Raw genomic sequence first — 25,642 nt, 5'->3', positions numbered from 1 at the left:
TATATACACACACTAGTATTCAAACATTTGTAAAAAGCATTACTATAAAAATCATACTAATTATAAAATTTTTACTGAGCTAAATGGCTATCTTAAAATGGTCATGGATCCTAGAAATGCAGACTCACGTTCCTAAAAAACAAAATAGGGCTGCTATATAATTAAGGATTAAGCAATTCAAACAGTTAAGACTTTAGCTAACCACTGGATAAAGATACAGCAGTAAAATATAATTTTCAGTTTTTCAATCCATTTATATTATATTATGTTACCTTAAATTATATTAAATATATACAGAAGCATATAAATTTATAAGAAATAAAGTACAAAAAATCAATAATTTCAAAAAAATATCAATTTTATCTATGGCATTTTTAATTGGGATATGTTAGTCTTACCTCCAAAGTGTAATCATCTGCTGTGGTTGAAATCTCACTTTCCGGCTACAACAAAAGTAAAATATGATTACAATTATGACATTTTTCCCCTGCTAAATATCATACTTTACCAAAAAAAAAAAAATCCTGCTTTACTAAGACGTTGCTGTTAGTAACAATGATAGAAAATTCACAAAAATACTATTAAAAAACTAGTAAAAATTATCCAAATCTTTAAAAATTTCATTTCATTATGAATTATAATGACTTATAATAATGCATATAAAATTTATCACAAGGCATTGTTATAAATACAAAAGTACCAAGAACTTTTACCTATATAGTAGATGTCATCTGTAAGCCAAAAGCATCAAAGACACCATTCCTCTAATTCATGTAACTCTTTTAAATAAAAGTAAATCCTTAACATGCCATCAGAAAAGTTCAAGTTCTTCAAAAGAATCATCAGTTCTTGATGCTAAAAAGTCAATGACTTTGTCAAGCTTCCCTCAGGTGGATGTTAATGACTTTTCACTGCCACTACTTTCTAGTTAGAGGTAGAATGTTTTAAAATCTGGATGAATACTTACATCAACAAAAAAGACCTGCTCATGCTTAAGCATTTCTTCATTGTTTAGAGTTCTCATTATTGTGGATTCAGGCATCACGGCTGAACCAACACCCTGAGAACTATTTGTGAACATCTCCTCACTCTTTGATTGATCAATATTCAAGCCATGAACATCATTTTTACTGCTTGAGGTTTTCTTCTTTTTTGGCTTCTTATGAGGGTTTTGTCCATCCAATCGAGCTCTTCTTTGTCGAAACTGGGCAAGCTACAGGAAAAAAGTATCATTAATATCAATGATAATTTTTCTTTGGGATCAATTTCTTTAAAAGATCAAACTATCACCAAATGAAAATGATGATAATAATATAGATGACTTCACAGTTTCAGAATAACTATTGGATTGAATATTCGGGTTGTAAAGGTTGTAAAACTAGATACTTGTAAATGAACTAATTAAATATTGAGGGGTAAGAAATGAACATGTCAAGTCTAAAGAAGAGGAAATTAGCTGAGTTAGGGAAAAAACTATTCTATAACTAGAATAGGGGAATAGAGGGACTCTCATTCACAGTATAATCTCTGGATTTAAGATTATATGAAAATACACACAAAAACAAGGAGCTCCAAACACACTTGTTCTGGTCTACTACTTTATACAAAAGATATTGTCTATAATTATCTTTTATACAAAAAAGATAATTAGCCTATTAGCTATACAAATGCTCACTGCAACCATATTTATAGTGGGAAAAACCTTACAAGAAACTTAAAATTTTAAACAGCAGTGTTTTCTACCCTTTATCATTTGTCTGTCATCATCAGAATTTGTACCAAATCCTAGTCATCGATACGTTATCATTTACTTAACATATTTTAAACAGTGTATTTTCTTTAAATTTATTTTAAAAGGAGATGTAATCTCTGGCATAAATTGAAAGTTAATATCACTTGTTATTTCTTTTAAGAGATAAGTTGAAAATAAAAGAAATGATAAATCTTTTATTGAAATTTTAGTAAGAGGTTGCTGAAGGCTATGAAAAAAATGGACAAAATAAAAGACTGTTAAAGAGAGACAAGCATCAAACAGATTTTCATTATTATAAGCAGAAAGAAAACTGAAAAAGATAAAAACTTTCTTACTATACTATCCAAAGTTTTTTAAGACCTAAAATATTTTCTTACCACCTAAAATCAGAAGTACACATTATATACCAAGTAACACTAGAACTAATTATGGTGAACTTATATTAAAAATGCCAATGCAAGCAATTGCTATTAAAGACTTTGTGATCTAATAGCAGGTATAAAGTAGTAATGTAGCATATCTATTTCTTTTCATGAAAGGAAAATTACACTTCATTTTTTAAAAGATAAGGCAAGTCTCAGGCTCATAGCTTTCAATGATTATATCCAGTATGAATTTAAACATCATTATATTCATAGGCATAGGTAAATTCTGGAAAACTACAACCTTAACAACTTTTGTTTACATTTGGAGTTCAGATTACAGGTATTTTTCCTATTGCTCACTTACATTTTATTTATTTATTCTTAAGAATTTTTTTGATGGACACAATACCTTTATTTTATTTATTTTTATGTAGTACTGAGGATCAAACCCACAGCCTTGTATGTGCTAGGAAAAGGATATATTGCTGAGCTATTACTGTATTTTTTTAAATACAGTAAGTTTTCTGATTTTTATATAAAGCAACTACTGACAAAGACTTAAATTTAATTTGAGCTCCTGAACACTCTTAAAAGGAGAAAAAAGAAGACCTCATGTAAGTTCCTTTCTGCCTTAAAAAGAGGAAATATGTGCCTAGAATTACCATAACTCTTAACCAGACCAATTACAAAGACAGCAAATAAATTCTTATTATCTAAAGTATTAAAGCAATCTTGCTAATGTTACTATCAAAATATGTGGCAAATACATTATTTATAAATAACATTTTATACTTAAATTACCTGCTATAGATGAAGAAAAGCTTATAAACAAGTTCTATTCCCTTAATAAAGACATTTAATTCATAATTCAGAAATAGTTCATGATTATACTTACAGAGTATAAAAATATATGACATTTAACATTTTTCCCAGTTATTTAGTAACTACCCAGTGTGTCGAGGAACAGGTGCAAGACCAGTTGCCTCTATTTTCACATTATTAAGCTGCTGAAATGTACTTGAACTACTTGGAGCATAGCAGATCATTCTTAAAAATAAACTAACTAGAATATTGGCAAATACTTTATCTATAAATAGAATCAGAAATCCAGGAGCATTATTTAAAAACATCCCTTAGAGAGAATGCAATGCCAAAAAATAAATACTAATAATAACATTTATAATATTTATACTGAATTTCAGAAACTTCTTGAAATATCACGTTTCTGCATCAGAATATATTTAGTCAGCAAAATTTATCAAGGCAAAGATAAAGATTTTGCTTAAAATTCCAAGTGTTAGATTATATCAATAATTTATATCTAATATTTATTCAAATATCAAATATATAACAAAGAAAGAATGACTTAGATCTGGGGATGTGGCTCAGTGGTAGAGTGCTTGCCTAGCAAGCACAGAGGGCCCAGGTTCAACCATCAGCACAAAATGAAAGATAGATAAATAAAGAATGGAAAGTTTGATTTAAACAACAACAACAACAACAACAACAACAACAAAATAACAAAAAAAAACCTCCAAAATACTAATATCTGTTACTAAATGCAAAAAGAAGCACACAGATATGGAATAAAAAGTAGAAATAGTTCCATTATAGTATTTAGAATGAATCACTTCTACAAACATAATTAAAGATACTGTTCTAGGCCTATACTACTCATTATGTGAGTCATATTATTTTTTCAGAAAAATTAACCAGAAGGTAAACCCCATGAGGGCAAGGACTTTTTTCCTCCCTACTTCTATATATTAAAAGCCTAGAGCAATATTAAATAAATATATGTTGAATTTTTTATCTATTTTTTAAAAAGATGTTAGAGTCTGTAAACAAGTCTGGATGGGTGCCTGACATTTTGCCAGAGGGAGCGGTTTGTGAAATAATACCAGTGAGCCATTAAGTGTGGAGATTCCTGATTGGTTGACTGCCGTATCTAGTTTATGTTAATTAGATAAGCTGTGGGGAATGTATAAATACCGCTCCTGTCCTACAATAAACTGCTCCCATTCCTGCTGTATCAACGTACACAAGTTGTTCGTCATCCCCCAGCTAGTTTGCTGTAGCCGGACTGCGGCAAAAAGAAAGAGAGAGAGAGAGAAAGAGAGAGAGAGAGATTATTTTAATATTTATTTTTAGTTATCAGCAGACACAACATCTTTGTTTGTATGTGGTGTTGAGGATTGAACCCGGGCCGCGTGCATGCCAGGCGAGTGTGCTACCACTTGAGCCACATCCCCAGCCCCTATGTTGAATTTTTTAAAAGGATAATTTATCTTTTATTGAAAAGTCACCACACTAAGCAAGATCATATAGAAGGCATACCTAATTCTACTTTATTAAAATGTTCCATGGTTTCAAAATTAAAATGAACAATTTTCAAATTACTTGAATCACTCTTAAGAAGTGAAAGATAAAAGAATGAGACTAAGTGAATTTCTTTGTTCCTTAAAAAAAAAATATATGATTGGAATTACTGTAACTATTAAATAGACCAACTACAAAAATAGCTAATAAATGAATAAGAACATAAAAACAATCCTTCTCACTATAACCTCCCTCCTCCACCAAGAAAACCAAAACAGAACAAAAAGTTTCTCATAAAAAATAATATCCATAATAGCTTTCTGGTAAGACTACTGTTTTATAAAAATGTGAAAGGGATAAGATTGTATCATGTATTCAATTATTTATAGCTATTTAGTTTTATTTTAAATTTGAAAAATGGCAAGCTAGCAGATAAGCAAAAAAATCTGAATCAATTAGATAACCATCTGATACTGAAATGATGCACTTTAAATTACTGAGAAAACATTTATTCTAAAACATGCTGAAAATTCAGACTACAGCCATCTGTGTTTGTCATTTGGAAGCCAATTATAAAAGTGTTAACATATGTAGTCACAGAAATAGTTGCCAGATGTACTGGAAAGATATTATGTTCACATATTTATCTTTCAAAAGTAGACCAGATCACAAGTAAATGTCTTATCTTGACCAGAACATGAATAAACAACTGAATATAAATATATTGAGTTCCTTAAATTCAATATTTATAATTTTATAAATGATCATTCTCAATAAAACAATACATTTTCAAAATGTTACATATAAAAACATGCCAAGGTTTTATAATGTTCCTTCAAAAATAAATGACTAATTGAAGTCTGTTTAGGTTTTTGTGTGTACATTGACTATTTACTACATGCCAGGCACTGTGCTAGACATCAGTGAAATACATGGCCCCAAAAGTAGAACTTCACAGTATAATGCCAAACTCTATTATTAAATGGAGTGAGAAATAAGGGTTACAGCAATTTCTTAAGCCTGGCAATCGTTCATATATACATACATGGACAGCAAGAAGAGAGAGAAGAGGTGTATTGTGTTATAGGAAACTGTATTGTCCTGATTTTCTTTAAAAAGGACTTCCGAAAGAGATGTGTTGTAGTTTTATGCCTGGAAAGCATAAAAATTAGATTTATGTCCGGTTGTAAGTATATAGTTCAGTTATTTAACAAATACTTATTGACTGCCTATCATGAGCTATGACAGGGCATGTAGTGATAAATAACACATATGAACTCTCATGAATTGCAATCCAGTAAGAAAGATAATATTAAACAAAAAAGAAATATGTACATTCAAGTTATAAAAAGTGCTTTGAAGAGAAAGTATATGCATTAAAGACAGCATACAATGGAAATTCAAGTTGTGGGACTGTGGGGAGAGGTCAGAAAATATCTTACTGAGACAAAAATGTAGAAGCTGATATATAAAAATCAATTTGTTAGGGGCTGGGGTTGTGGTTCAGCGGTAGAGCGCTCGCCTAGCACATGCGAGGCCCTCAGCACCCATAAAAGTAAATAAACAAAATAAATGTATTGTGTAGAAATAAAAAAATATATTTTAAAAAATCAATGTTACCTGATCAATATTATAATCAGTGGTAAAACAAAACAGAACTAGAGTATCTGACTCCAAATCCAACCTTTCATTATACTAATTTGTTTTCTATGTATTTTTACGTCCTTTTTCATTGTATTTCACAATCCTAGAACATTAATTTTAAAGCATGAACAAATGAAATTGCCAAACTGACAAGTGTTTTTTGATGAGAGGAAAAACAAACGTGAAAATGCACATACCTCAAAGAGAATGTTACAAAAATATGTAATCTGGTAATCTCTATAGTATTTAAAAATAACTATAAAAAGTGATTTTTATGTTTTTCCTGTAGAAAATGGAAGAAATCCCAAATAATTCTAATTATGATGATTATTTGTTCTTTGCAGGGCTGTCACTAAGCCTTTTTAATATTTCTTTATGGATGATAAACAAGAAGCTATATAAACTATCACAGAAAAACTTTGGTGGCCTAACCATGGAAACAAAAAGATTATAACGAATAACCTAAAAACCAGCTGAAGAAGGGCAAATGAGAGCAAAGATAAAAGCAACATTTTAGGATGCCCTGAATCATATTTTCCAAAATAACAAAAAGGTACAAACCAGGCCTAGGAGAATGCCTGTAGTCCCAGCTATTTGAGAGGATGAGGCAGAAGGACCTCTTGAATGTAAGAGTTTGTGGTCAGCCTCAGAATTAGCAAGACACACCCCCACGTTCAAAAAAACAAAACAAAAAAAACCTGTAAGAAAAAATAGTGCTAAATAAAACTAAGGAAATCAAGAATGGAAAAGACCATAAGACTTTAAATCATTGAGCAACCAAACCTATTTATAGCCTATAATCTCATTCAATTTGATCACCTTCATGTTTAAAAAGAAAACAGATTATTTAGCTTAAGGAATCATCTTAATTTTGTGTACTTCATGGCCTGGGTATACAGACAACCCAAATATTTCTTGAATTTCAAAACAATATAGACTACATATAATATAGTGCTGAGCTGTCATATAGTACTAGCTATGTGACAGTGGACAAGCCACTTTACATCAGGAGAATTCAGTTTCTTCAACTGTATAATGAAGAGATGCATTAGAAGGATCATTTAAAATTTCCTCCAGGTCTTGAGGTTTTTTGAGAAAATTTTTCAATTATTTCCTTTCCTTTCTCCTTTCTTTACCTGCAATTCTAAGGAAACCAGCATTTTACTTATGAAAATTTGTAAACTGTTGCTTGAAAATACAAGTCAACAAAAAGTATATAGCTATTACTAAATAATCCCAACTGAAAAATGGTATAGGATACAGAGAAAGTGGAATGATTCAGTGTTCAGAACGAAAAACATCTAAGTACATAAAATTACCAAAACATTATTTTATTCTCATGTTATTAAGTATCATTCAGAACAAATTACTAGAAAGTTCCATAAAGGAGGGGATTTTTAATAAAAATCAATCATTATACACTCCAGGTCTAGAACAGTGACTGCATATAAGCTCTGAATGATTGCTAAATTTTTAAAAACTGATTTTTTGTGAAAGAGGCACCTCTAGGCATTAATTATAGGCATTATTTCTCAGAACTTCAGAACTCCTACATAGTTTCTTTAACCAAAAACAAACAAACAAACAAACAAAAAACCCTAAGATGATATATTCAGGTCCATGGCTACACATGGCTATAATTACTTAATGCAATGTAATGTTATGCAGCTGTCAAAAAATATTTTCAAAAAATTCTAATGTGGGAAAATGTTCTCAGTATAAAGCTGGGTAAAATAAGAGCACAAAACTGCATAAAATGAATCAAGTGGAGTTTTTAAATATATTTGTGCATATAAACAAACTATTAAAAATTAAAACAAATTATTAAAAATAATTACTTGTAGATTATGAGACTACAGGTAATTTTATTCTTCTTTGAAAGATCTTTACTGCCTTCTACCCCTACATAACTTTAAGGAATATTCACTGATAATATTATCATGGCTCCATATGTTACTATAACTATTTTTTATGGTGCCTATGTTTTCCATTTACATCTGTTTATTTTATACATATAGATGCATGTAAGTATATATACATGCACAGAGAGATCTCTGTATCTAATATGCACATATAAACATATACAACAAAAAACTTAGGTCATGAAACAATCTTTTTAGTTTCTTCCATGAATCAATACAATGATATTAGCACTAGAATACCAAGACAGAGTGAGAAACAAAATGATAAATGCTAAAGCAGTGGCTACAGTTTCATATTGGAGTCTCATTTCATTTTACTATCACATTGGTTCCTATGTTTATGATGAAAACCAAGAGTGTTTTCTTTTTAGCCTGAAGTCAACTGCATCCTGTACTCCTGGCTCTAGAGCAATCCAAATCAATGTGAGAGTTTCATTTCAGATGCTTGATAGAAAATGTCTAGCAAGACTATCATTTACAATTGCTGCTTGGGATAGTGTACTCAGTCTTTGTATGCTTGTGTCTCAGGCTGTCTTCTCCTGCCACTGCCATTCCACCACCAATAATAACTATTTTCTTAAAGAATAATAAAACTATATACCTACTAAAAATCACATCCAAAAGAATAATAAAATAACCTGCATGACAGTGAAATGAAGCAGAGGTAGGTGGTATCAGATACCACCTACTGTCACTGTCATGCAGGTTATTTTATTATTTATTAATTTTTAAGTCTAGGTTATAAGTGATTCCTTCTGGTAAGCATATAGTTTTGGCAGGAAATATCAACTCAAAAATACAAGAACTGGGCTGGGGTTGGCTCAGTGGTAGAGCACTTGCCTTGCACATGTGAGGCACTGGGTTTAATCCTCAGCACCACAGGAAATAAATAAAGATATTATGTTCATCTACAACTAAAAAAAAAATAGAAAAAAAATAAAGGAACTGGTACCTCTGTTCAGTTCAGTGATCCATGTTAATGGTCAATAGGTATCCAGTGTTCATCAATAGTTCCCAGGGATGTCTGTTTGATGATTTATATAATGAAACCATGTAGATAATATTAACAAATACAAGTTTTGCTTTTTTCTTTTTTTTTATTTTTTTAGTTGTAGATAAACACAATTCCCATTTTATTAAGTTATTTTTATAAACCCAGTGCCTCATACCTGCTAGCCAATTGCTGTACTAATGAGCTACAACCCCAGCCTCACCAGGTTGCTTTTGATTTCACTCCCTCTTTCTACCTCATTTTCAAAGACACTCTGTAGTACTCAAGGACTAAGGGAACACAGGATTCATGATTTCTATCCAACTCTAAACCCTTGGCACTTGCAGACAAAATCTAACACAGTAGAAGTATTTGTAACAGTAACAAAACTGGAAATGACCTAAATGCTCACTGATGAGAATGGACACTGAGATAAATTTCTATAAGGGAATACTATCGCAGGAGTGAAAATGCTCTAATGATATTGAACAAACGGAAAATCACTGAAGACTTCACATAATGACACCACTAAGTTCAAAAACAGAAAACTAAGTATAGTTTATGTACACATATGTGGCATAAAAAGCAAGGTGATGATAAATTCAGAACTATAGTTAGCTCAGGTGCTAGGGGTGGAATTAGATAAAGATTTTAATGCATTGGTACATGAATGTTTTTAATCTAAGTGATAGGTGTAGAGGTCTTTTTTTCACTTGTTTTAATATTATATATATATATATATATATATATATATATATATATATATATATATATATATATTTACCATACATTCTTCTGTAGATGAAATACTGAAGTACTTTTAAAGTATGTAGAACTTCCTTCTGAGGGAAATGGCCAGTACTTACAACTTCTACCATCCATGACATCTGTTTTCACTCTCTTTTGATAAGAGGAGTGAATCAATTAGATTCTTCTCTTGAAAGTAGGGAACAAGGAAGTAGCAGAGCTGTCCAGAAAGGTTATAGAGAAGAGATATCTTGTATGAAGAATTCTAAAATTAGTGCATAATTTGATCCTCATGTAATTACAGCCACACGACTAAAATGACCTCTAAATTACAGTACACATGATCATCCTACAAGATAAATTGCAGCCCAAGACACTTTTCTCTATATCCAATACAGCCAATTTTCCTTCTGGCATTAAATAATCCTTACAGAAGCACACCAAGTAAAGTACCTGGCTTATAAGAAATCATAATATATAATCACTCAAGTATTGCAAAATCATGCAAAGTGGCTCTATCAATGGGTTTTAAACTTTTCTGCTCTTTGAAAATCTTTTTAAAATAGTGAGACTTTCTGATTTTGGCATGGGGTGTGTTCTAAACAGTAAAAAGAACTTTTAAAAAGCTTACCAGGAGCTTCAAGTGTACAGCAAAATTTGGGAACCACCGGATAGTGGTTTATTTTATGAGATTTGCTTCCACTGTTTATATATTGGGTTTTTTTTGCCTTTTAAAAAAATTTTAAAAAATGTATTTAATGGGAAACCATTCCATTATATAGCATAGGTTTGAAAATTCATCCTATAATTTTTGTTCATACACAAACTGATGTGTAAATAAAGGAAGTTAATATACAAAAATATGGAAATGAGATAAGAAATGGTGGCAAGAATGGCATCAATTTCCCATGGCTTTTCAGATTCTCTGAGGCCCTACTACACTTCTCCGTCCTTCCTCTGAAATCTCTGCATTTTTACAACAACCCTCTCTTACCTCATCTTAACTAATCTTAGTTTTTGTTTTGAAACAAAGAAGTCCTACCAGAATTAGACTGTTTATATTCAGCAATCTTAATCAAATCAATACTTCATTTAAAAGAAATGATAGTTTTATTGCTTCATTTGTACAACAGTAACACATACCTACCACCTGGTGGCAGCATACCTACCTAAAAATAATAAATTATTTGGAAAGAACCCTTTCAGAGGTTAAGATATATCACACTTAAAAAAAAAGTTTTCTGCTATATTTAGGTTAAAATTCATACTACTTTTAAGTGATACATACAGCCCCTCATTATCTGATCCCAGCATATTTCTCTACTCTAGTTTTCTGCTATATAGCTTTAATCTTCTAAATTCCAACATGACAATGATTTTAAGAATGGCTAATAATTCTTTAAGACTTTTTACAGCCTGACAAAATTCTAAAGTATTTTATACTAAAAGGCTAAATCTTCACATCAACCCCAGTACCAACATTTACAGATGAGTTACTGAGTTACAGAGAGGTTAAGTATAACTTTATAAAGACATATAGCCACTAAATGACAAAGTCACACTTGATCCCAAACAATCTGGGTTAGCCACTATAGGTTATACTTTTCTCCACAAAATTTTTGAAAAATTCCACTCAGATGTGTCTCATAAGGAACTTCTAATACAAAATATCCCAAACTGATTTCCCAATCTTGCCAGAAGTCAACAACTGAAACTGTTCTTTTTCTCTTAGTGATAACACCAACCTTCTATCCATGTTCTCTCCTTTACCAACCAATCACATTCTGATTTTATCCTCTCTATATTTCTTGATTATCCCCACACTTTCACTCCTATTTCACTGTCTCAATTGTAGTTCAACAGCCTCTAAATAGTTTTACTGTCAAGTCTATCCTCAATACAGCTGCAAAATGGATCAATCTGAAACTAAATCTTTTTTTAAGTATCAGTTAAAAATAATTTTTAAATGCAAAAATTTAAATGAATGAATGTATATGTAACCATATTACTCATTGTCTTAAAACCCATCAACATATCCCACAACCTTCAGGATAAAAATCTCCTTAACATGAAATTCAAGACCCTCAGGATAGAGCCCAGACCTACCTTCTTTAGCTTCATCTCTTGCCCTATCTTGCTTATACCTTTATACTCCAATAATACCAAGCTCTTGTACAACTTCCCCCAAGGAAGTCAAACTGTTCCACACCTCAGTGCTTTACTCTTCCTGTCTCATTTTCCTGAAGTTTCTACCCACACCTCTCTCCTTTTTCACCAAGTTTTTCTCAAAACTTCAAGGCTTCATTCAGAGTTTATCCATGAAAGAAGCCTTCTCTAACTGCCAAATGGAATCAGATATTCCTCCCTTGTGTTTTTTATAGAGCCAGAATAATATTACACTCCTAAATTTATAAATATCTGTTTTTGTTTCTGCCTACTACTAACTAAATGAAGCTTGTATTTAGCAGATTCCATGTCTTTCACATTCTACAGTCTAGCACAAGATATAACAAGCAATAAGTGCACAAATGTATTTATCAAATGAGTAAATAAATGATTATCTGCACTTCACTTACTGTATTGTGGTTGACTTTCTACTCTATTAGAATGTGAAAATATTAGGCGCAGGCCTGTGGGTTTTTTATCTCTGAATCTACACCGACTTGCATGGAGGTCAAATAAACATTAAATAGATTAATAAGACTGAAAATACCTGAGTAACAAAATGAAAGGGACATTTTAAGATCAAGACAGTGACAATGTACAGAATCAACTTGAGAAAATTAACAGAGTCAAAAAAAAAAAAAAAGCACATTAAAGGAGAGTTAGGCCTGATTTTTTTAGGGTGTGAGATAGGAATAGAATGAAGCAGATTTTGAATTTTAAAAAAAAATTAGGTTTGGGATTTGGCTATGAGTGTAAAAAAATAATCCCATAATGTTCAAAGGATTTTTCAACCAAGATGCATCCCGAAATAGATACTACTGTGCATAGAAAATATGATGGTGTGTGAGACAGAGAAAACTAAAACATTAAAACAATTTAAGTTCATATCCTAGGAAAAAAATAAGTATAGACTCTTCTTTCATAAAATTAAAATATTGAGGCCTATATAAAATATTATTTCATCCTTTTAATTTACAAAAAAATAAATATCATATACAAAAATAAATCTCAAATTAAACTTTTTCTGTCAAACTTTATTTTAAAAATTGGTATTGGTTGTTTGAAGCAGAAAAATGAAAGTCATTAGAAATACTCAGACATGTAGTTCACTAAAAAGGAATTTATGCAAGTCAAAAGTAAACATTAGTTTGAAAAATATAAAAGATTTCACACCAAAAATATTTATCTATTAGTAGAAAATAGAATTTCTGTGACTTTTAGCTAAAACCCATTATTTCATTTAAAAAATGTCCTCCTAGTACACAATTGTTAATGCAGTTTTTACAACTTTTCTAATACCTTGATCTTCAGAGCATCTACTAATTTATTCAACTTTCAAGGAATCAACATATACACATGCACTCAATGAAATATCAATGATGCGGGAAGTTAGCTGAGATCATTGACCACACCTATGGCAACAACCCCCAAATCTCCCTCACACACTTTTCACACATTAAATTTGATTCTTGAACTAGTATTTTATTTATAATTGGTTCCTTTTTCTATCTTCCCTGGGGAAAACAACTAGTAAAGAAAGACCGACTTGAATAAAACTGAGACCTCTGAGGAATAAATAAAACCTAATTACTGAGCCCCCACAATGAACAATCCTTAGAAAACAACAAGGAATTTTATAGTATATGCAATATCAAGAAATAGAAGACCTAGCATTCATGAGCCTCTGGGCTCAATGCCAGGGTTGCTGAGGGGCTAGGGAGTGGCTAGAGAAAGAAACTGTAGATCTTGTTAGTTTTTCAGAAATCTGTAAGTCAGAAAATCTAATCAATCAATACAATTTATAAAGTCAAATTTTTAACCCGAAATTGGAAAGCAACTGCAAACAAGCATTACATTGTTCGTGTAAGATAAAGGAATTTTACATAGAACAAAAGAATATAGATTTAAATAAATAACCTAGGCAAAACTACTCCTGGAACAATGCTAAATTTATGAACAGTCTTAACGTTTAGCACTTTTGAACAGTGTAAAACCCATGAACAAATTAACCAAGCTTTAGGAGGTGTACCTAAATGGGCATTAAATATCCAAAGTTCTATTTTGGTGAAAGCTACCACAAAAAGTAAAAGGGAAGTCAATATGACAATAAAAATCCTTTCTACTAGGTAGAATACATACACATGTCTATTGTGTTCACACAGAAAAATGACACGGCTTTTTGTTATGGAAGACTAAGTCATTTTTTCCCAAAAAACTGATATGTATTGGTAATGATCAAGCCAAAAGGCCAACAGGTGCCCATTTGACCAGCTGGTCAAAGAATGGAATGACTCACTGCACCACAAAAAAACTCAAACTTCACCATCACGCTGTAATCAACTCACCAACAGCTTATTCAAAGGAAGTTCCAGTTTAAATTTTGGTGAGCCAAAAAAGCTTTAAAAAAAAAAAGAAAAAAGAAAACGAGATGGAAGATATCCCACTGGAAATGTGTATTTCTGTCTGCTCCTCTCTTGTACATGATCATACATGCTCTCTTGCTTGATGCATATATATATATATATATATATATATATATATATATATATATATATATATTAATAATAATATGTAAAACAAATTCCTAACAACCAAATTACAAGATAGGTAAAGGACTTGAATAGTCTGAAGATCTACAAATGGCCAAAAAGCATACAAAAAAGACACTCAGTGTCATTAGTCATCAAGAAAACAAGAATTAAAACCACAGTGGGAAATCCCTTTATGCCCACTAGAATGGCTATGATTTTAAAAAAAGAAAACAAATTTGTTGAGATACAGAGAAACTAGAATTATCATGCATTATCAGTGGGTATGTAAAATGAAATGGTACAGTAAAATGGTAAAGCCACTATGGTAAGCAATTTGGAGATTCTTCAAAATGTTAAATGAAATTACTATAAGACCCAGAGTTCTTAATCCTAAATAAATGCCCAAGAGAAATGAAAACAGGTATTCAAATGCTTGTATACAAATGTTCAAAGCAGCACTATTCACAATAGACAATACATAGAAACAATCTAAATGCCGATCAATGGATTAAAGTGTGAACACATTGCTGTATATACACACACTGGAATATTATTCAGTCATAAAAGGGAATGAGGCATGGACACATGCTACACCATGGCTGAACCTCAAAACATTACACTAAGTGAAAACAGCCAAACATGTAAACACCACTGCACGTGGCCCTTTTTATTTATTATTTTGAGACAGGGTCTCACTATGTGGCCTAGGGTCTCACTAAATTGCTGAGACTGGCCTAGAACTTGTGATCTTCCTTCCTCAGTCTCCTGAATCACTGGATTACAGGCATTCAGCACCATGCCTGGCTCCCAATTAAATGGATGCTAACCAATTAAATAGAATGCCTAATTTTAATTTTATAAAAATCTTACTAAGAAATAAAAATAATGTCCCTTATCACTAATGTTTCACAATTTACCAGAACTTTTTTTCTATTTGTCATATTAGAAGAATTTAATTCACATTTCAATCATCAGCAGCCTAAATTAAATGTTTAATAGTCATAGTTTAGCTCTTTCTACAAACCTTTTTATTTAACAAAAATAAGAAATGTTTTTGTTTGAAAAATTTTTGTCCCACTCTTGTCATAGTCCAATCCTTTGGATGAATTCTATCTTTTTTGTTTCCTCATTGCTGTGGGTTATCATTCAGTAAGGATGTCTGTGGTGTTCTGTCAATAAAACTGAAAAGTGAAAAGAGAAAGTAAAATAAAAGACACATCCAAGGGACTAGATGAGAACAGGAGTGGGATAAAAATTGTTCTCAAACAAAATTATCTCTTCATTGGATTTTACTGATGCTCTCTGTTTTCCTGCCTTAGAGAAATTTCTTTAACATATATTTCAAGAAGCCTGTCATGTCTATTCTTTCCTCTCAACACCATGATTTCTTTTATTTCAGCAAAGCCCAAAAGTCATGAATTAGTTTTAAATCACAGGAACGCACCAGTCTCTGATGGAGGCATCAAATTGCTATATCCAGAAAAAGCTTAAAAAATTGTACGTTGTAAAACTGTTATCAAGTGTAACTTTGAAAATTAAGTAAGACCTGTCACAAGTATAAAAAACTAGAAAGTTTAAAAGAAATCAGAGAGGGAGAATAGCTTTCTTCACTGTGGAGCAGAATATCTGAAAATGCAAGGAACAATTTTATACCATAACTAGCTTGCCTATCAGAGCAGCACAGTAATTGAAAAATCCTATCAATAACCTAATAAGAGAGCTTACACAGAAAATAGTACACAACACTGGCATTACTCTACAAACTAAAAATGCTTGTTAAACAACAACAACAAAAAAAAAACTCATATAATTCCAAGTTACTGAATGTAGTAAAAATTTTAATTATTCAATAAATAATGACATTTATATAAAATGCTATAGAAGTATAATACTTTGGTTTTGCTGAATTCTAATAAATTTGAAGAACTTTTAAAAAATATAGCAAAAGTGATTTATAGGACTAATTTCATTCTAAATACACAACTGTCCTTTAATTTTGTTCACTAATAATTAACTACTTTATTTATATAATCATAAATAATTTTACTTGGAAAAAATGAAGTCATTTAAAATGGAGTTGAACTAGTTTGGTTGATTCACTATAAGGACAGCCTATTTGGGACCATCTCTGTCAGGAACTTGTAAATGAGGTCAAGCCCAGCTCTGAAAATATTTAATAATGTAGTTAACATCTCCAAGTATTGGGCTTCTTGCAACATCAATACTGAGGAGATAGTTGAGGACCCAACAGCAAACCAAAGAACTACCTAGCATCAGAAAAACTGAATTTCTGCGAAATCCTTTCTACTACTTTCCATTATCCCTTCATTCTTACAAATCATTCCATTAACCTCAGTTTCTCGGTTCTTTTGTTACAACAAATCTAAAGCAGCAAGTTAGGGAAAAGGCAAATGAGAAAATACAAAGCTGGACAAGCAAGTTCATAGGAAAAAACAAAAAACTGACAGCAAGGAAAATGGATAAGAATGACAAAAACAAAAAGGCGATCCATAAATGTCCAATAATATAGAATTCTGACTACATAATACAAGTGGTACTGGAGTAAGAATTAGAGTTCCAGGACTACACTAATGTAGGAGACCTAGTTATTTTGCATTTCATATTCTTGTTCTGTATGAGAGTCATACAACATTAACCTGTTTATCATACTGCATGTAATATCCTTTTCTTAAAAATGATACCTGGGGCTGGGATGTAGCTCAGTGGCAAAGCGTCTGCCTTGCATTTGCAAAGTCCTGGGTTCGACCCCCAGTTCCAAAAAAGACAAAAAAAAAAAAAAAGAACCCCACCAAATAAAAAAAGAAAAAAGAAAAAAAAAATGATACCTGAACATTGTGCCTGATCATAAAAGAATAATTTTGTAGAGAATTTGTAAAATAAAGTATAAAAAAATTAAAATACCTATAACCACTACCCAGAGATAACCACAACTGACATCTTGGTGCATGTTTTTTCAGATGTCTTCATATATAAATACTTACACATACCTTTTTTTTTTTTTAACCTGACGTTTTCTGTGGGCATTTTCCCAACTTGAAAAGTGTTTGTAGAATTATTTTAATGGCTACATAAAATAATTCATTCTCCTATTACTGCAGATTTGGGTTAATATAAAATACTTTACAAAGTACACTTCTGTACTGTAGGGGTTGGGGTTGTGGCTCAATGGTGGAACACTTGTCTAGCAACATGTGCGGCTCTGGTTTCAATCCTCAGCACCACATAAAAATAAATAAATAAAATAAAGGTACTGTGTCCATTTACAACTAAAAAATTTTTAAATTATACTATACTGTATACATGAGAATTTTAAAATGATCATTTATTAAAAGGTCTTGAAAAAGGAAATTTAGAGAAATCTAGAGAGAAAAAAACAGAAGACCAATTACCAAGAAAAAGATTAAAAAGTTGTATGTTGTAAAACTATTATCAAATGTTAACACTTAAGTCTTATGAATTAATGAGATACTTGGAGAACCAAGTCTCTGAATAAATTTTGGGAAATGATCATTTTAAGTGGTTTCTGATACCAGCAATAAGAAACTTCTAATTAAGAAAATTCTGGATTACTCTTATTAAATTCCAACCTAGCTGGTAACACTACACTCATTAAGAACTTATTCTGTCATTCTGCTCATTCATTCAAGAAGCAAATGTCAGGGACTGCCCTGTGCATGAGCTAAGCCCCTCCAAAAGCCTTGAGTAAAGGGGATATTGGACTGGCAACATACGCCACACCATGTGTTATACCAAGCAAGTGGCCTTTACCCCCACTCATCAAGGAAGAGCCTCAGCTCTGGGCTTGAGCAGTACCCAACAGAATTGGGCAACCCCTGCTGAAACACTATCCCCTGCCTTATTGGGGTGGAACATTCTATCAAATGTCTTTTCCCTAATAAACAGATGGGTTCCAAGTGCACTCGCTCTCTTGCCCTCTTGCCTTCCAGCGTGGAAGAGGACCCTTGAGGTGGCAGAGCAGGCCCATCCTCCACCTGAGAAACTGGTGTCCATGGGTTGCATGATTCTTAGCTGTTTCCTTACTTTAACGTTGCAGTCAGCTCTTTTGACCAGCTCATCTTGCCAGCATGCACAGCTGGAGAGAAGCAAACACTTATTGAATACCTGCTATTTGAAAAGCACTATGCTAGGTTGCATTTAATTGATATTGAGAGTTTTCCTTATAAAATATTCTAGAAAATGAGTCAGTAGCATTTTAAATGTTTTAACAAAATGTTGTGGGGGGGGTAAGATCCAAAATCCAACCTCTCACTGTACTTATTACCCAGGAGCATCTGTCTCTCCTACTTTGGAAAGCAGAGACTGTTGCCATTTCTCTATTTCCACCTCTTGATCTAAGTTTGCTGATTATGTGTCTGTTCAAAGTTAACTATGTTTAGTAGACCTGCTTTATAAATTTTGTTTGGTGTTGGGGACTAAACCTAGTAACTTGTGCTCTACCATTGAGCTATATCCTAGCCCAAGAATAACTATATTTATAATAGTTTTTCAATCCCATTCTAAAAGCACGTGTTTATACAAATGAAATAATGTACATACTTTGTTTAGTTTTGTTCTTGCAGTAGTGGAGATAAAGGGCAGTAGTGCTCTACCTTTGAGCTATAATGTAAGCTCCCCCTTCTTTTTTCCCTCAGACAGGATCTTGCCTCAGCCTCCTGAGTAGCTGGGATTACAGGTGTATACCACTGCAACATCTAAACTATTTCTGATAATGTTGTTTTCACTCTATTTACCATGTCCCTCTCAGCCTTAATTCTTTTAATGATTGTATAATATTCCATTGCACTTACATGGCTGAGGAATCATGACCTCAGTAAAGTATTTTATACCAGATAGCTAATGTTACAGCAAACATATATTGCCTTAAAGGCCTCAAAGATCTCTTACTGGAAACTGGGTTCATTTCTAGGGGAAAATAAACTACAATAAAAATTAACTTAAAAAGATTTTTACCCCATAGGTAGACTTTTGAAAGATAAAGAAATATATACATAAAGAAATCAAAATTCTACTTTGCCAAATCTACTTAGAGCAAGACATTTAATTATTATGAAATGTGACTGTTCAAACTTAACTATGTTTAGTAGAACTGCTTTACATACATTTAAGAAAGATACAATTGGCAGAAGGCAGTAAACATTCTTAGGTAACAAATAAGATATCTAACCAGAACTTCCATGCTTTTGAAAAGGTACACAAAATTACTTTCAATTCCTTAGATGCAGAGTGTTTGCTTAGTCCCTTGCTTAGTCCCTTGGGTTGCACAACTGTAAGCAATTTTGGGCTTCTGAAAATGCCAATGTTCCTTCATTTATATATCCTAGAGTAAAAAACAAAATCTACCTGTTTACATACAAGCATTTAAGTCTTAACATTAAAAGGGGAAGATTATAAAAAAGTCAATTATATTTTAGAAATGCAAAGCTGGTTAACCTACACATTCCTTTAACACACTTCTGATGATCATCTACTACTGCATCTCTGCAGTAAGGCCTTTCTTTTATTGATTACTGAAATTATTGACCTGGTTTCCTTTGTTTATGTGGAAGAATGAAGAAAGAAAGGAAGAGAGGAAAAATAGTTAATTGTGTTTCAAGGATGATTGTTATCCATTAGCTCTAAAAAGAATATCACCTATAAAAAGTAACTCATTGTAGGGAGGAAGGGGGCCTTTCAGGCAAGCCTAAAGAGCTGCTCAAATATGTAATTTTAAAAAAAATGCTATTCAATTTATAGTTTGTCTACGTTAAATTTTTCATGATGCCCCAAGAAGGATATCTATGCATAATACAATTTTCAAATGTTTGTGTTACAATTTCCATACATATACACACGCACACACACATAAAATCAGAACTTCACTACACACACACACACACACACACACACACACGTAAAACAAATTATTTAAAGCAGGAATTCTAAAGCTTTGTTCTGTGGAATCTTTCCATCTTCAGAACGTCCAATCCACAGGATACAAAACCAACTGCCATGACAAAGACCTCCAAACAGGAACGTACAAAGACACGCTTTTAAAAACGTCCCTAAAGCCAAGTTCACAGCTGTCACTTGTGGCACACTCAGGCCACTGCTGAGGCAGCTGTCACAGGCCAATCTCACACACATCCTCGAGTGCCAGCGTGCCACCTAAAGAAGACAAGCTGATGATCAGCGCACAAATTCCCCACTGAATAAAAGGAAAGCTCTAAATCCCCGCCCTGGAAAACACAATGCCTGCACCACCCATAAAACTCCCTTTAAAAGTGAAGGGCTGAAGGTTTAAAGGCTATTAATTACCACCTAATTATCAATACGGTTTAAAGAAGAGAGAGAGAGAGGTGTTTTATTTGGGCAGTCGTGAGAAAAGAGCCACACCATTCAGTCACCATCGAAGTCTCATAAGCTAGGTAGCAGCACCGGGCTTTACACGACCTAGGAAAAGGGACAGGAGGGAGGGGAGGAAACCCAGACCCTGCAGTACCTCCCTGCGAGGGCAGCGCACCCGGCTGCCGCAAACTCGTTCCCCAGGCCTCCTCCCACCCTTTCCCAGCCACCGCCTGCCACCTCTGGCCCAGCGGTCCCTGGCTCTCCTACCTTCGCTTTACCAGCTTCTATCTTTCTCCTTCTTTCTTCGTCCTCCATGGCTTCTGCGGGGTAGGCAGGGAAAGAACATGGAGGGGGTCGGGGGTAGAAAGGAAAAATCGGTTCAGACCGAGGTGGGATGGCTAGCTCGGCGACCCAGGCCGCAGGGCCCAGCCGGGAGCTGCCTCCCCACCCGAACAAAACCAGTCAGACGCTGCAATCACTGGCGAATCGTCCTCGTCCACACGAGTACAGCGGTCGCCACCGCCATCTTCGTCTCCACGTAAACACAGAGTGAGGCGGGAGTCAAGACGTGTCACAGCGCACAGGTGCCTCGAACTCCGCTTGCCTGGCAACTCCGCGTTGCCTGGCAGGTGCGCCCGCGGCCCCGCCCCACCGGCACCGCTGTGGGGGTGGGGATCGCCCTAGCCTGGCGCCAAGTGCAGCCCGCCCGTGCCGCCCCTCGGAGCCGCGGGCCCCACCGCGCTGCCCCCAGCCGCCTGTGGAGGAGGGGGCCGAGACCCCCGCGCACGCACTGGGGTGCGCCCGCGGAGCTCGGGAAGCAGGCTGCGCGCCGCCCCCGGCCACTGGAGGGCGCGGGAGGGCCCGGCGCGGGGCGCCAGCTCCGGGCTCGCGGGCGGAGCGGGGCGTGGCGCGGAGATGCGGAGTCTGCCGCACGCCCGCTCCCGAGCTGGTCGCGCTGCCTGGCCGCCGGGCCCTCCTTCCCGCGATCGGAGCTCAGGCCGACAGCCTGCGCCCCTAGTCTGATTATGAAAGGGAAAGTGACGCTTTCACTAGGCACCTCTGAGGCCGAGCTTTTGTTTGGGAAGGAATGCAAAAGGCTTTATTCACTCCCCCACGTCCCGGGCCTAAAGAGATGAGAGTGAGGGCTGGACATGCTTTGAAAGCGCCTCGGATCTTGCGCTTTTTTCCCTGCTTCCTCCCCTTTTTGAAATCGTGGGGCAGCCATTGTCGCAGCTACTCAGGGGTAGGGCTGCGGCTGCTTATGTAAGTTTGGCTTTGCGGGAAGCCCCACTCCCTGCTCCTTACGGGGGACTCTGTGCGCTTGCGATTTGGGGAGCAGTTGCATAGGGGAAGCTTTATTGTGGAGGTGTAGTTGGGGGCTACATCTTTTCTTGCACTTACCCACATAAATACTGGCAATGGCTGTCTTCCGGTTTGACTCATCTGAACTTAGCAATTGGAACATCTCTATAGAAAAAAATGAGCCAGTGAACACATGGTCTCTCCTTTCAGGTCCTCAAGAGATCTTGAGGAGGGGGACAGCCAAATACACACTAGCCACAAAAGGAAAACACATGAGCACACACAGGACACACATGGACACTGTATGACCCGTGCACTTTTATTTTCTAAGCCCCAGAAGTTACATCAGTAGGAAGTGACAGAGTAGGAAACTTCTCCCTGGACTGCCCTCTCTCTGGGGGGGGGTGACTGTAGTCCCTGGGGACCCTAAAGAACAGGGAGCAAAATGGTCAAGTAAGAAGCATCCTTAGAAATAATTTTGCCCAGCCTTCACACTGCAGATGAGAACCCCCCCCCCCTAGTATTCTAGTTGGCTTAGTGTTTTCTATAGAGGGAATTTTGGTCTTTAGGTTAGAGGTTTGCATCAGTTTTTTTTTTTTTTTTTTGTGGGACTGTATTACAGCTCAAGTCCTTTGCTCCTACTATACCAGTTTATTTGGTCATGGTTTAGTAGAGAAAGTGTTTTGGTTTTTAAGATTGGAGTGCAGGAAAAAGTTCTTCGGCTAAGAGTTAAAAAGCTAAATTTCTTTGAGACTGTGGGGATAGAGATAAAATACCAGAATTTCACAAGTTCAATCTTAAAGACAAGTGTGCTCGATATCACACAGGTCTGGTGTGACCCTGATCAGAGTTATTCTGATCTGAAGATTTTGGCGTTTAAGGCATTAAGATAATTGCCTGAGTTGTTCATGGAGTTTTTCATTAGTATGTCTGAAACCATTAAATACAATGACGATGATCATAAAACTCTGTTTCTGAAAACACTAAATGAACAACGCCTGGAAGGAGAATTTTGTGATATTGCTATTGTGGTTGAAGATGTGAAATTCAGAGCACACAGATGTGTTCTTGCCGCCTGCAGCACCCACTTTAAAAAGCTTTTCAAGCAGATTGAGGTAGATAGCTCTTCAGTAATAGAGATAGATTTTCTTCGTTCTGATATATTTGAAGAGGTCCTGAACTACATGTACACAGCAAAGATCTCCGTGAAAAAGGAAGATGTTAACCTAATGATGTCATCAGGTCAGATTCTTGGTATCAGATTTTTGGATAAACTCTGTTCTCAGAAGCGAGATGTATCTAGTCCTGATGAAAATAATGGCCAATCAAAGAGTAAATATTGCCTCAAAATAAATCGCCCCATTGGAGATACTGCTGACGCTCAGGATGATGATGTGGAAGAAATCGGGGATCAGGATGACAGTCCTTCAGATGACACAGTAGAAGGCACCCCCCCCAAGTCAAGAGGACGGCAAGTCACCTATGACTACACTCAGGGTTCAGGAAGCAATTTTGAAAGAGTTGGGGAGCAAGGAAGTTCGAAAAGTAAATTGCTATGGTCAGGAAGTAGAATCCATGGAGACCCCAGAGTCCAAAGATTTGGGGTCCCAGACCCCTCAAGCCTTAACATTTAATGATGGAATGAGTGAGGTAAAAGATGAACAGACACCAAGCTGGACTGCTACCAGTGACATGAAGTTTGAGTACTTACTTTATGGTCACCATCGGGAGCAGATTGCCTGTCAAGCATGTGGTAAGACATTTTCTGATGAAGGCAGATTGAGGAAGCATGAGAAACTTCACACCGCAGACTGGCCATTTGTATGTGAAATGTGTACAAAAGGGTTCACCACCCAGGCCCACCTGAAGGAACACCTAAAAATCCACACAGGGTATAAGCCTTACAGTTGTGAGGTGTGTGGAAAATAATTCATTTGTGCCCCAGACTTAAAGAAGCATGAGAGAGTTCACAGTAATGAAAGACCATTCGCATGTCACATGTGTGACAAAGCCTTCAAACACAAGTCCCACCTTAAGGACCATGAAAGGAGGCACAGAGGTGAAAAGCCCTTTGTGTGTGGCTCCTGCACCAAGGCCTTTGCCAAAGCATCGGATCTGAAGAGACATGAGAACAATATGCACAGCGAGAGAAAGCAGGTTACCCCCAGTGCCATCCAGAGCGAGACTGAACAGTTGCAGGCTGCGGCCATGGCTGCAGAAGCCGAGCAGCAGTTGGAGACAATAGCCTGTAGCTAGAGGTGGCAGGACCCGAGTGCTACGCCTGGGAAGCCGAGACTGGGACTACATGGATCGTGATCAGCGAACACCAGTTATTATGTTTTCATGGAAATGAATGGAGCAGTGTACTTGCTAGACATAAGGCAGTGTATTGGTTAGGTATTTTTAAAACTTTGTCAAGGAAATTACGTTCCTAAGTTCTGACCAAACCATTTCAGTGTCCTGTCTAGTGTCTATTGTTGCCAGTAAGCTCCCCTCCCCTTCTTTTTTATGATTTTAATTTGAGAACTCCTGTGTCCAGTTTAGAGGTGAGAGACTTCTGTTCTATTTTTAATCCTCTACACTCGCGTTGTGAGCGCACTGCACAGAGTAATAATCGAGTAAATTGATTTCTTAATTGTCATAGTCACATGTGACTTATGGTCAAAACAGCAGTTTGAATAACTTAATAAACGTTCTTCATACAGACCCAGAAAATGCTGGTGGGTGATTGACCAAGAACACTGCGCAAGTGTGAAACCAAGTTCTGGAAATGCAGAATGGTATTAGATTTATATTTGGTTTGTTCACTTTTTCTGTCACTGTTTTACCTTGTTTTTGTGCACAGGTAATAATTGCTGTGCTGAAGTGTTTCTTCATCCATTTCCATTGCCCTATGTCTACCCCCAAAGCTGTAGTCGTACGTACTACATCATCCTGTGAACGCACAGGATGCTGGTGCTTAGGGCTGGCTTCACAGGTTCCTCTTTTGGGGGCATTGTCCTTCTGCAACAAAAGGAGTTTGTGGAGTAGACCAGTGGTGAGAGGAGTGAAAGCTCTCAGAGACAAGGTTTTCATATGTGCAACAATTCCAAGACTTATTAGATCAAAATAATTCTTAATTGATTTTGAAATTGGATTTATATTTAGGTTCAAAATTAGGACAAGAAACATTTGTGTGGCTTAATGGAATGTCATCCAGCTTTTAGGCTCTCTGTGGCACATGATTTATTCATAAAAGAGATGCAATATGCTTGCTTAAATTAATAAATTTAAAAATCTTCTAAGTGTAAATAGTAGTGTTGGTCTCATGTATTTCAAGTAAAAGCAGATGGCTGCACCTTTTTTTGCACATTGGATTAAAGTAACTTCCATGAGCAACAAACATCAGACTGTTTTTAACCAATATTAAAGATTGTGAGACCAAATGTTTGTTATTGAAGTATATTTCATCACTGGTTACAGTTTAAATAGGAATTGATTGCCTTTTATTAGCTGTAAATCAGAATTATAAATTCTGTTTCAGATTTGGTGTACTA

The 25,642-nt window shown here is 35.1% G+C and overlaps 1 protein-coding gene and 1 pseudogene across 1 annotated transcript in view; one reads left to right on the top strand and one right to left on the bottom strand.

Moving 5' to 3' along the window:
- LOC143637797 (A-kinase anchor protein 9-like) overlaps positions 1-21,124 on the bottom strand; it is a 61,666-nt gene extending 40,542 nt beyond the window's left edge. The window contains 3 exon segments of the mRNA XM_077108253.1: positions 399-443; positions 968-1,213; positions 21,072-21,124. Coding sequence (XP_076964368.1) covers positions 399-443; positions 968-1,213; positions 21,072-21,119 — 339 coding nt within the window. The 5' untranslated portion in view covers positions 21,120-21,124.
- A 1,890-nt stretch (positions 21,125-23,014) lies between these two features.
- On the top strand, positions 23,015-24,362 carry LOC143640450 (zinc finger and BTB domain-containing protein 14 pseudogene; annotated as a pseudogene).
- Positions 24,363-25,642: the final 1,280 nt, after the last annotated feature.

This window comes from Callospermophilus lateralis, unplaced genomic scaffold, assembly GCF_048772815.1.
Source record: "Callospermophilus lateralis isolate mCalLat2 unplaced genomic scaffold, mCalLat2.hap1 Scaffold_279, whole genome shotgun sequence".
Classification (NCBI taxonomy): domain Eukaryota; kingdom Metazoa; phylum Chordata; class Mammalia; order Rodentia; family Sciuridae; genus Callospermophilus; species Callospermophilus lateralis.
The sequence above is the reverse complement of the archived record's forward strand: the minus strand, read 5'-3'. Positions and strand labels throughout refer to the sequence as shown.